The 12,901-nt window shown below is 43.8% G+C and overlaps 1 protein-coding gene across 1 annotated transcript; it reads left to right on the top strand.

Moving 5' to 3' along the window:
- The first annotated feature begins 285 nt into the window (after positions 1–285).
- On the top strand, positions 286–12,832 carry LOC139300951 (MAM domain-containing protein 2-like). Its single transcript, XM_070924169.1, has 15 exons — positions 286–334; positions 465–575; positions 2,472–2,761; positions 3,858–3,942; positions 4,142–4,279; positions 5,092–5,366; positions 7,308–7,401; positions 7,839–7,985; positions 8,379–8,498; positions 8,652–8,797; positions 10,153–10,249; positions 10,788–10,946; positions 11,074–11,327; positions 12,348–12,432; positions 12,531–12,832. The coding sequence occupies exons 1-15, from the start codon at positions 304–306 to the stop codon at positions 12,575–12,577; spliced, it is 2,079 nt and encodes a 692-aa protein (XP_070780270.1). The 5' UTR covers positions 286–303; the 3' UTR covers positions 12,578–12,832.
- Positions 12,833–12,901: the final 69 nt, after the last annotated feature.

The raw sequence follows: 12,901 nt of genomic DNA, 5'->3' as shown, positions 1-12,901 counted from the left end.
GGCCTCCCACCAGCCTCATCACTCACCTTCTTTCTCCTCCTCCTCCTCCTCCTCCTACTCCTCCTTTCCCCTCCTCCTCCTGCTCTGTTGTCCAGACACACACACACACACACACTTTGCAGTCTGAGTGTGCTGCCAGTCTGTGAGCTGGAGAGACACTCAGACGACACACACAAGTCTTCAAAAACAAACTTCTGGTTGCAACTTCTCGTATTTTTTCCGACTGTGGATACAACCGTGAGACCTACTTTGGCTTTTTCCTATTTCCTCTGAGGGTTTGATTTATTTCCACCGAAAGCTGCAATGCTTCCACTCTACTTCTTGACTTTTGCTGGTGAGTACACTTTTAACGCTCGTACCAGCATGAGGGCATGTTTCTGTTAATGCCAGTTGCTATGATTCATACTTGCCATTCCCTCTCTCCACTTTGTCTCTTCTCTCTTTTTCTCTCTATGTGCTCAAAGCCACCATCCAAGCCCACAACCAGCTGCTGCCAGGCTCCTGCAACTTTGAGTCCAACACCTGCGGATACACGTCAGATGCAGACTTTACGAGCTGGACCCTGCACAAAGATGGTACTGGGAGACTTAAATGGAGCATCTTCAGTCCTCAGTGTTTTTTTTAAAAACAGTTTTAGTTTAGAGGCCTGTATTTTAGTGTAGACTTGATTGTGGCTCTTTTAGTAGAAGTTACAGGTTTCAGCTGTGACGTGTGTACCGTTGTTTTGGTGCTGGTTTTGGCCATACCACCGAAGCACACTGGTGAAAAGAATCCCATCTGGTCTGCATTGATTCCAGCATCTCTGAACATCTGGAGCGAGTGAAATAACAGATTTAGGCATTCTCGTTGGGTACTTGGTACTGCAGCTGATACAGATGAGCTCTGTGCACACTCGTATCTAAGTTATGTCAGTGTCTATTTATGTAAAGCGATCCAAGCCAACAGATAAATGCAGATGAGATCATACACAATTTAATTGCTGTTGTAGAAATAACTCAGCTGTCTCATTTGCTGGATCTGTACTGAGATTTAATACAAAAGAAGACTCCTCTGTGGAGATAAAAGTCCATGCACAAAATATTCTCAGCATTAATCATCCCACATCCCCACTCACCAACCCTAGCCAAATCACGCAGCCATACTTGGGCAAGAGCCAAAATACATTGGGTCTTTCAGTGCCGGAACATATCCAAGTGTGCCGACTTATCCATGAACGTACTTACTACCGTTACCCACAGACACTGTTTGTGGACCAACCACATGACTAACTGATTGCCTCTGCACTATACGAGGTGTAATCAGAGCTCACTTAGAGTGCATACCCTGCACTATGATTCTTGTTAAACCTGACTAGCCTAACCATCTCTCATCTACGCCCTTTAGATTGGTGAGGCAGACTTCCTCGCATCCTGTTGATCCAGTAGCTACTGTATCTGCCGCCAGACCCTGTTGGAAAAACTCCTTATTAAGACTTTTTTTCCCCCACCATGCTCGTACTCGTCTGAAATTTGCTCTGCCCTCGCAGCCCGTCTCACTCTCAAGTCTTCCCTCTGGGATACTACTTTCTCTTTTCCTGTTTCCATCCTTGTTGCTATTGCCGCCGGCTGGTTAAAAAGGTCAGTGTGGTTGGTGCGTTAATGGTGAGCTCAGTGGTTGCTCACTTATTCTCCTCTCTCAGTCTTTCCCTTAATGTGCTCTGTGCCGCACAGCTGAGGCCGTAAGAAGCAATGAAGTCATGTCAAACATATAAAGCATTTTTATATACTTCCAGAGAAGGCTTTGACGCTGATTAAATCAAGACGGCACGCCGGTTTGAGTGTGTTAAGTTTCACTTCAGTCAAGTCAACATGTAAATACAAACATTTGCAGTTTATTGGCAAAAAAGGGGAAGAAAAACATCTTGAATTTGACCGAACTGAAGGTGAAATGAGCGCAGCCCTGATGTGAGTGTGTGTGTTTGTCAGGATATAGGAGCCCTGGGGCAGCAGGGCATTCCACAGGGACAAATAATAAATGACAGACCGGTGAGGAGAGCTCTTACACCCTGGAGCAGAGAAGAAGCTAGGAGTTGCTGTTACGGTGGGAGCTAAGGTGGATATTATGTAGCACCGAGTCAAAGGGTCATGCCTTCGGACATGATTCCTGATGTATAATGCCTGATTCCCTGAATTTCAGATAAAGGTTTCCATTAGAAACAGTTTCCTTTAACATGCTTCTTCCCTACTGTTGCACCCAACAAAGAGAATTCAATGTTTGCTCTAAGAATGGCAAGGTCGACACATAAAAGAGGAATCATGACGGAGCTTAAGGTCGAATCTCACCGTAATTTGCACGAAGTTGAAATGTTCCACTGTTCAACTTCTCTCCCCTTCTTTTGTGTTACTGGTCAATGTTGTCAAAATGTTGAATTCTCAAATCGTCATATTTTTCTTGACAGCCGTCTAAAAATCCCACCCACATTCTTATTTCAGGCCGTTTCGTTGCCGTGGACACAGCCATGGGCGACGACCAGGATGATGCGATAGGTGCAGATGCTGGGCCACAGAGAGAGATCACAGGGGTCCTGCTGAGTCCGGCTCTGGAGCAGGGCGAGTGGAGCTGCCTGAGACTCGTCTACCAGATTGTCGGGTCAGGAAGCGTGGAGGTCCTGCGGCGCACGGAGGGGAGGAGCTTTGACAGGCCACTGTGGAGCAGCCAGGCGCCCTCAGACAGCTGGGTCATCTCAAACATGGACCTGCAGAACAACACTGAGCCTTACAGGGTAAAATAGTGTCTAAACTTTGTTTAAAAAGGAGACAAAGTATAGTTCAAAGTTCCTCCAATGGTCCCTGGAACTTTCCAACCCTCTTTAGTTAAAAAAAAAAAATAACAGCAGAGGTGCAGAAAACAATATGTCACGCTGTTGTTGAAAGGAAGACATATACGGGTTGACATTACACATGCAGGCCCAAATTGAGGCCATTATGAAGTGTGTGGAGAAACACACACATCATCTAAACACTTGGTGGGAAGAGTACAGCACATGTTTATATTATATGCAGAGGCAGAGCTGACTCTGGCAGGGTCAGGACCTACATGATGGGAAGACGGGTCTCTGCTATGTGTGGGCCCCTCAGCGCATAAACATATTTCAGCCCGGACCAAGGTGAAGAAAACGAATATGTCAGAGGTTTGAACTTCACACTGACTGATAAAATGCTCTGCTATTAATGTCTCTGTGTAATGAGACAGCCATCCGTTTTGACAAACCCACTGAGAATTATCACTGAAGCGCAACTGAGCTTTTTCGCCTCTTTTAGCTTATAGTTTCGGATTTCGACACATTTACTGTACACTTCAGTCTCATTTTCGCATTTTCCAGCAGCAAGCAGGCAGCTTTTTTCAGCAAATAAGCTCTGATAAATCCACTGTACGCTACCTGCCCAGCACTAAACAACAGACAAAGTTAGAGACTAACGTTAGCTGGAGAAGGAAGTGGATCATTTAGCAGCTGAAGTGCGAGATATCTCTCCCAGGATTTGATGGAGACCAAACCAGAGCTAAAAAAGAATGATTCATCGAAGTACAATTTGCTTTATCCCACACACACTCACATGTACGAGCCGTGACCTCGTGTTTTAACAAATGTTTCTTCTCCATCTTCCTGTGTGTCGTTTTGTTCCTCTGCAAGTCATTTCACAGCAAACCTGCTGCTCACCAGAGCTTTGAAAGTAAGATTAGATTACACACCTCTGTGAGTTTCGTGCGTGCACTCCCTCCGACCTTCCATGCGTTCGCTCACCCTCTATGATGTCATTCCTGTGTCACTCCATATCACTGGTTCGCAAGGGTGTTACTGAACATGTGTCGTTGATTAGGTTGTCATCGAAGGTAAACCTGGACGGAGCGCTGGGAGCAGCGTGGCCATCTTTGAGATCCACATCAGTCCCGGATACTGCCTGGGTCTGTGACTTTACGCATTCATATCACCCACACATCTTAAAACAAAAGGAAAAGAAAAGAAAAATCCACATATGCATGTCTGGATAAACACCATCTGTGCTCACATGGACGTATGTGATACATTATCAAGTCAAAAGCCTTTTGCACCCACGCCCACAATGGCAGGCCTGTCGCTGATTTCTCGTGTTTCTGCGCCTAGAGTGTGATTTTGAAGAGTCTCACCTGTGTGGATACAGTAACCAGTGGAACGCCAACGTAAACTGGTATGTGGGAGGAGGCGGGGTCCAACTCGTTCACAACAACATGTCAAATGACCACACATACAACAACAGGACAGGTGAGTGGGGATTCCTCACAAATCATTCATACAAAGTTGTTTTTATCCAGTGACTTAGAGCCCTGTGGGTTTTCATTTCGTATGAAATAAGCTGGAAAAAGAGTGGTCTTATTTTGCATAATTTTGGCCATAATTATAATAACATTTACTCCCCACCGTAAATGATAAGCCTGGCGTTACTCTACATATTTCATGTTGTAAACACATTCCATGAAAAGACCGAAACTAGCAATTCATTTGTTCATTGCATCTCTCGATACGTTCTGACTTCTCTACTCTGTGATGTGGCACTCAGCCCCAAGCCCATTCCTTTTCACTAAGTGAGTCAGGTAGGCTCAGTCATTTCCTGTAACAGCTGGGCACTGTGGGTTTTAGCGAACGTTACCCCATCAGGAGCAAATAGTGGGTTTGTTGGGGACTATTTTCAGCCGCGGATTCATACACATTTGGATTGACCTTTGATAACAGACAAGTAAACTTCCTGCCACAGTGAACATGTCTTTTGTCTTAGACACGTTCAGCTGTAGAAAAGAGTGATCACACTAACTGATGTTTAAACAGCATTTAATTGAATATATTTAAATGTGGAATTAGGACCTGCTTCAGACTGGAATATGTTGTTGACAGTGGTTATATTGCCTGGACATCTTAAAAACAAATTTTGCTCAATTTTGATGTAGATGTCTAGACATCTGTTGACCTGCAAATCACCAAATCAATCCTTACTGGGTATTAGTAAATCCTGAAACTCTCCAGTCTGAGGTCTAGGTCACTGAGGGGACGACCTGAGTCATATTTAAACTCCCTCTCAGGTCACTTGATGTACGTGGACTCCGTCTACGCCAAGACTTTCAAAGAAGTGGCCAAGCTGGTGTCTCCCATGACGACGGTGCCGATGTCCGGCTGCCTGAGTTTTCAGTACCAGAGAAGCGAGGAGAGAGGGAACCTGTTCTCCGTTTTCACCAGGGACCGGCTGGGTCAGTACCAGGAGCTGTGGAGGGCGAGCCCAGAGAACCAGAGCGATTGGAGCAGGACGCTCGAATGGATACCTGTGCAGGTGGACCTGAAGGCACCGTACTCTGTACAGGTCAGTATGTCGTGTCAGCTTTATGTACGTAGCATTTTAAAGCTCTATGTGATGACATCTGTATGCAGCATAGCATAGCAGCTAAAATCTGCTTCTCCCTGTTTGGTTCTGACTCAAGGTTCGTCCTAAAGATCTAAGAACCCTACTGGGTTTATATTCCTCAACAAGTAATGCATTTGGACAGCATGGTGGCGCAGTGGTTAGCACTGTCGCACGGGAGGTAAAGCTGGTTAGAGCGGGTTGGGGGTGCGTCATGTCGAAGTGTCCTTGAGCAACACACTGAACCCAAAGTTGCTCCTGATGGAGACCAGCACCTTGCATGGCAGCTTGGTCACCGTTGGTGAGTGAATGGGTGAATGACACTGAGCTGTAAAGCGAATTTGGGAACCGTGAAGGTTGAAAAGCGCTATATAAATGAGGTCATTTACCATTTATCTTTAAAGCAATTGACTCAAGAGAATGTTGGGAAATGCATTGTGCCATCACCTTTCAGACCCTTCAGAACTTACTGCTATGATCTGTGGTGTGCTGCGTAGTTCACTGGTACAAACTCGTAGTGCTGCACAGAATCCAAGCTTTTGCTTATAAATGAACAGAAATTATAAAATACAATATTTTAATTCTGCATGTGTTTCTCAGTCCCACCATTATCATGATCTATTTATTGTCTGACATCATCAAAGGTGCAATTCTGAGTTTTGACCTTCTGTCTGGGGTCTTGCTATTAGTTATCTCAGAGAGCTTTAAAGGACACATTTTCTTTGCTACTTAAATGTTTTACATAATTCAGGGAAAAGGAGACAAAGCATCAGACTTCAACACTAAAGTTAAATATATATAGGTGATATAAGAGCATGTTTAAAGGTACACAAATAATAGAAATACATGCTGGATTGTTTGTGGTAGCAGTGAAACTAAAGTTCAAAGTTTATTATTTGATTGGTTGATTATTTTAAGATTATTATTGATTGATTGATTAATATTGTATGTGGTTTGACTATTCCACATTCCACATTTCATGAGTGTATCACATGTTTCACATCTCAAGCCTCTGCAAAGTAACCACCAACTACAGACATCCCATAAATATAGTAAAAAATATTAATGGAGTAAAAGTAAAGTCTCACATAAGTATTTCTTTTGCCTTTTTCGTTCTGTTTTTGGCCTTGTGGGCAGTAACACAGGGTTGTTGTGGGCAGGTTCATTAGAGTTGTGAGAGTTTTTTGTATTTTTGTACTTGCCGTTAATTTCTTCTTCATTGCCCAGATGTAGGCGATGATCCGATGATGGAAGGAAACTCCGCTGATACTGACTTTTCACATAATATTCTTTATTTGCGTCAAAGATCAGGATCAACAGGCATGCGCATCTTAACCTGGACAGCACCCGTAGCCAAATCAGTACTGCTGCCCTGAACACTGTTCAAGCTCGTCTGTTATACCTTTAGACATACATGGGGTCCTACTACAACACACAAGTCTGTAAACTTCCGTTCCCCATAGCGGGGTCAGGAAAAGAGACCTCTCAGAATGACCTTTCACATACCAAGAACTCTCCTAAACAACAATAGATCTTATCTTTATGGGCCCCAACGTCTGCTAGTTGTTTTCCTGGAACATTGCATATGTGGCAACTTTGTACTGCATATCATTGTCTGAAAAGACTACTTTTATGATTAGTATCAAATAATACACATCATACTCTCATTTCTCTGAAAGATGTTCTTTGCTCCTCATTCTGTTTGAAAAATAGAAAGGTTCATTTTTTTCTGCCTTTGAAAATGCCCACTTTAGCTTGTGCAAATGAATAAAGAATTGTTAGTGCTAGTGCCTCAAAATTGTGCATATATTGTGCATACATTTTACTTCTGTGTGAGTGCATGCACCTGCGTGCACATGGCGGCATGCAGCTTTGTTTATGAGTGTCTGTCTGCCTCTCCAGGTGGTCTTTGAAGTGGCCTTTAACAGTCCGAGAGGCGGACGCGTTGCACTTGATGACATTTCCTTTTCTCCAGAGTTCTGCAGCAGCGACACTGGTGAGCTGCAGGCACAGTCGCTCACCGTTAATTGTTAAAACAGGCACCCTAAACATCCAAAATATTAACGCTTTAGGATTTTAAAAGGACTAATAAAGCTCTATCGGCAGCCCATGAGATCTCTGATGGATCAAACCATGGAGGTTTACATGTAGTGGGGATAAAAATGTCATATTTGTCCAAAGTACTAGCGTATGGACCACAGGGTGGCATGAATGTGCTCCTTACATTTCATGTGGCTTTTAGATTTCCTCTGTACAGCTGAAAGGGACAATTTTGAGGAAAAGTCAGGAGGGTCACTAAAAATGTAGGATTCATCCTCTGGGGACTATAAATATCCGTAACAAATGTCATTTGAATCTTGCTGATAAATCTTAAGCCACAAAAGTGTTCATCCAACAACATCAACAAGCTGATTCCATACATTTGCTCCACAGAGCCGACCTTTGACCCCTCCATCGCCAACTGTGACTTTGAGTCAGGACTCTGCCTCTACATCCAGGACCAGGGGACGGGATCATCATGGAGGAGAGTGTCTGTGAAGCCCAACATATTTAGGAACGGAGACCACACCACAGGGGCAGGTGGGATGGAACAACTGATAATCGATTTGAGAACATTTCTAATATTTAAACCTGTATTAAAGGGGAAGTCCACCAATTTTAGACGTCAAAGTCTGTTTACAGGTGTTAGGGGGATGTTGCTGCATATGTGAAAAGCTGTATAAAGGCTTTTGTGGCTCCAGAGTCTGATGTGCGTGAAGTCTGATAAATGTCCTCAACTGAGTCAGCGTCAGTTGGGGCTGAAGGCTACGAGTCTGAAAATGAAAAGAATCTGGGGGATGAGTTAGAAAGAAGCGAGCTTACTAGACGTCTGTAGCCCGCTCATTATCAGTACCAGGTGCGAGTGGTGATGGGAACATTCATGGCAAGCAGATTCAGAGGAAGCCGAAAATAAAGGCTGTCCTCTCCTTCCAGGGTCTTTCCTGTTGGCTCACTCCCGGCTGAGCCCGCGCTCTGGTTACGTTAGCCACCTGATTGGTCCAACTCTGCCTGGGAACATGAAGTACTGCCTGAGGTTTTACTTCTCTCTGAGGGGTGAGTGGCTTCCAAAATCTCTCTGGATTGAAGGATATTTACGAAGGCTCATTGTGTGGTGGTGGTGTCTATGTGGCCATGTCTATGTGTGAATCCTGTGCTGTGATTTATTTTGACTGACTCACCAACCAGAAATAACTTTGGCAACTGCAGGTTTCAACCAGACGGACCGGGCTCTCGCTGTGTATCTGCAGCAGCAGCAGAGCAGCAGCCAGGAGAAGATCTGGACACAGGGGGAGAAGTCCAGGGGAATCTGGATTGCGACGGACGTCACCTTCCAGACGTCACGGCCTGCCAAGGTCAGCAGAGAGGAAGTGGAAATATCACTTCAGTCAGGATGATAATGGAGAAAGACGTGGAAAAATAAAGAAGGGGATAAACAAACAGAGAGGGAAGAAAGACAGAAGGGAGGAGGGAAAACAGAGGGGGCGAGAAGGAAAGGAGGAGGAAGGAGAGTGAATAGTATATGTATATGACAAGTATATGAAGGAAGGAAGGAAGGAAGGAGGAAATGAATGAATGTTCAAGGAAGGAAGAGGGAGGGAAGTGAGGAAGTAACAAGCAAATCAAGGAATAAATGAAGGAAGAAAGACTGGAAGTAAGAAAGGCGGCAGAGATGAAATGAAATGAGGAAAAGAAGAAAGAAAAACAAATGAAGGAAAGATGAGACTGCTCTATGAGACTGTACTTGTGTTGAGCTAAATGCTAATGTCAGCCTGCTAACAGGCTCACAACGCTAAAACGCTGATGTTTGGCAGGTATAATAAATAAATATATGTAAATAATATATATATAATAAATAAAAACCATGCTTACCATTTTAGTTTAGCATTAGTTTTGCAGGTATTTGGTCATAAACCAATGTATTGGACATATCAGAATTTTGATCTCAAGATAAAATTCAAGGAATCATTAAGTTATTACAATTCATGGTCTAATTTGCCCACCGGGGATCAATAAAGTCATTCTGATTCTGATTCATCCTGATGAGGACACAAGTGTGTGTCCCAAATTTCCTGACAATCCTTTCAATAATTGCCAAGACTAAAAAATATAAAAAATATCGACCTTAAGGAAAAAAAGGAAAGGAACTATTTCAAAAGAAACATAAGCTAATTTAGGAAGTATCTAAGGAACAAACAAGCAAATGAAAACTCAAATAAAAAAAGGGATGGATCAATGGTAAAAAAACAGATGGAAGGAAGCAGGAAATGAAAAGAATGCAGGACAGAGAGGACAAACAGGCTAAACAGATGAAATAACAAATAAAAAAACAAATTACCAGCAGTTGAATAAAAAGCCTCCCTTTCTGCTCTGCTGTTGGAGACCTTGAAGTTCTGATCTGTGATTTCTTTTATTCACTAAACAGCTGCTTTTCATCTGGATGCCAAAGAGCTCAAAGGCTGTCCCCACACTGGCCTTTTGTTCCTCATTTTTCATTTTGTGCCGCTCTAAAACACTCATTTGATTGATGATTTCTCTTCTTCCTCACGGGGGATTTCAGAGTATCGCACAAACAGAGCAGGGAGTGCACAACAACCTCGACGAAGGGCTCATCTGTAAATGATTAATGGTTGTAAAAATGTGCGAGTTCCTCCGAGATCAGGAGGCCGGCGAGGACGCCTCTGCTCACTGTTTACCTTCGCCGTTTCAGGTGGTTTTTGTCAGCACCTGCCGGAGCTTCTGGGACTGCGGCTCTGTGGCTTTGGATGACATCAGCGTGAGCCTCGGAGACTGTGAGCTGACGGCAGGTAAAAACTGCAAAGTAATCTGCATTTTTAAAAATACTTACAGTATGTACCCACATGTAGCCAACAACCAGGGCAGGAACTGTTTTTATTCTAAAACTAAACCATCATCTAAATGTGTTAATCTTTTATCATAGAAACTGTTTCAGATGTTTAATCTGCATCAGAATACGTACAGTGTGAGTGTGTGTGTGTGTGTGTGGGGGGGGGGGGGGTCAGTAGGGGCCCACAAGAAAATCTACGACAAAGGAATCAAGGGCCTGCCCAGACCTCTTTATGCACAGTTACAGTTTATTATAATCCAGACGTTGATAATCGGCCAAGTGAATGAAAGGCGTTCAGGTGATTCCCACAATAGTATGAAAATAGATATTTAATAAGTGAAAAATGGAGTCAGATGAAGGTCAAATTTAGAGGCAGGCCAGAGAGAAGCAGCCAAAAAGAGTTTAGCTGATAGTTGTGTTTCCCTGTTGACTGTCACAATAGTAATATAATAATAATAAAAGGGTTAACCTAACATTCATTCATTTCCCTGCTGCAGGTTCGCTGTTGTCGTCTCTCCCAGGACACTGTGACTTTGAAGCAGGCTTGTGCGGTTACACTCAGGACAAGCAGAGCGATGGCGCTGACTGGGAGTGGAGGAGAGGACCCACCCCGACCTCATACACCGGGCCAAGAGGAGACCACACCACGGGACTCGGTGAGGGTCCCCTGCTCCATCTCCCCTTCCGCTGCCAGACACTGAAACGTTCACAATGCTCTGCTTCCACGTTTTAATGCACACAGTGCTCAAAAAGAAAAAAAGGGGTTTTATTTCCGATTGACAGGATACTACCTGCACATGGAGGCGTCGCCCATGCTGCCCGGTCAGAGCGTGCGGCTGCTGTCCCGCCCTCTGAGGGGCTCCAGGGGGCCTAAGTGTCTGCGCTTCTACTACCACATGTACGGCTCAGGCACGGGCCAGCTCGGCGTCCACCTCGACAAGGACGGGGAGGACGTGTTGCTGTGGCAACGGAGCGGCGAGCAGAGCATCGCCTGGCTGAGGGCCACAGTGGAGTACCAGTGTGACAGCCAGCATCAGGCAACTAGTGCAGCTAAATCTCTGCTAACTGTTTCAGATCTAAAGCCTGTGGGCCGGACGTGGGTGACCTTGAGACAATCATGGCAACTGGCTCGTACACTTACTCGTGCAGGGCTGCAACTACTGATTATTTTCACTGTAGATTAATATATGGCTATTTATTCGATTTTGTTTGGTCTATAAAATGACAAATTTCCATCATGACCTCCCAGCACCAAATGTCAAATAGTTTGTTTAGCCCTATCAACGGTCTACAATCTCAAGCAAGTGGTGGAAAGTAACAAGTACATTTCATTTACTAATGCACTGTACTTAAGTACAATTCTGAGGTACCTGTACTTTACTGGAGTATTTCCATCTTGTGCTACTATACACTTCTACTCCATTAAATTTCCGAGGGAAATATTGTACTTCCACAATCCAGTACATTTATCGGACAGGTATAGTTACGAGTAACTTTTCAGATCAAGATTTTACATTACAATAAGATTAAAAAAACAACAACAATGCATTATTAAAGATTAAACCAGTGGCTCCCATCCCACTTTGGCTTGTGACACATTTCGGAAAATTAGTTTCTAGTTTGGGGCCACTCGTCACATTTGAGGCCCGAAGACTAGAGAAAAGTCCAAAATATAATCATATATTAATCACCTCAGGACCCCTCAGTTTTACCTTGTGACCCTTTGAAGGGGGCCTGACCCCTAGGTTGGGAACCACTGGACTGAACTATCTAACCTCGAGCAGCTACAACAGTAAAATGCTACTTACGCAATGATGCATCGTTATTAACAATTCAAAATATTAATAGTGTCATATATAATAATATATCAGTCAGAGGGGCCATTTCTTCTGCAGAACTAAAAGTACTTTTAGTACATCTTGCTGATAGTACTTCTGTACTTTCATTTGTGTAGGAGTTTAAATGCAGGACCTTTATGTACATTGCTGTACTGGTAACGGGTCTGAGCACTTCTTCAGGGTCTTTGAGCGGCTGTTCCTCTCTTGTCACTGTTCCAGATCGTGTTCGAGGCGACCAGAGGTTCATCAGTGAGGAGCGACATCGCTATTGATGACATAATCTTGGAAGGCGGCCCTTGTCCAGGTAAACAATCTTTTTAAGATACTTGCTGGACATCCTGCTTGCGATGATCTCAAGGCCCGCAGCAGCTTCCTGATTTCTTCTTTTTGATTCCCCTGCAGAAATGGAGATCAAGGCAACCGTGGGAACTTCCAATGAGATTGAGTAGAAGAGAACAGCTGTGTAGGATGCATAAACCCCCCTTTTTTTTTTTTTGCACATTACAGACTCCTACATGTCAATCTCAACATGCAGGGATGTGGTGAAAGGAAACTTCTCACGTAGTTCTGTTTTTCATGGAGCAACACTTATCAGTTGAGTCATAGTCAGCATTTCTCTCTGCCCTGTAGCAACAGAGAGTGTGTTAAACTGTGTTTTCCTTCACATTTATATGCATTAGATTAATGCTCATTGCTCAAATAAAGCGAGGCGGTTATTCAACTTTATTGTGTGTTTTTCCCCCCTTCTCATTGGTAACTGCTGAACACTTTTA

Source organism: Enoplosus armatus, chromosome 18 (assembly GCF_043641665.1).
Source record: "Enoplosus armatus isolate fEnoArm2 chromosome 18, fEnoArm2.hap1, whole genome shotgun sequence".
NCBI classification, from domain to species: Eukaryota; Metazoa; Chordata; class Actinopteri; order Centrarchiformes; family Enoplosidae; genus Enoplosus; species Enoplosus armatus.
The sequence above is the reverse complement of the archived record's forward strand: the minus strand, read 5'-3'. Positions and strand labels throughout refer to the sequence as shown.

Coding starts and splice junctions, on each gene's coding strand:
- LOC139300951 (XM_070924169.1), top strand. CDS start 304: ATGCTTCCACTCTACTTCTTGACTTTTGCTG. Junction 4,280..5,091: donor CACATACAACAACAGGACAG/GTGAGTGGGGAT, acceptor ACTCCCTCTCAG/GTCACTTGATGTACGTGGAC. Junction 11,328..12,347: donor AGTGTGACAGCCAGCATCAG/GCAACTAGTGCA, acceptor TCACTGTTCCAG/ATCGTGTTCGAGGCGACCAG.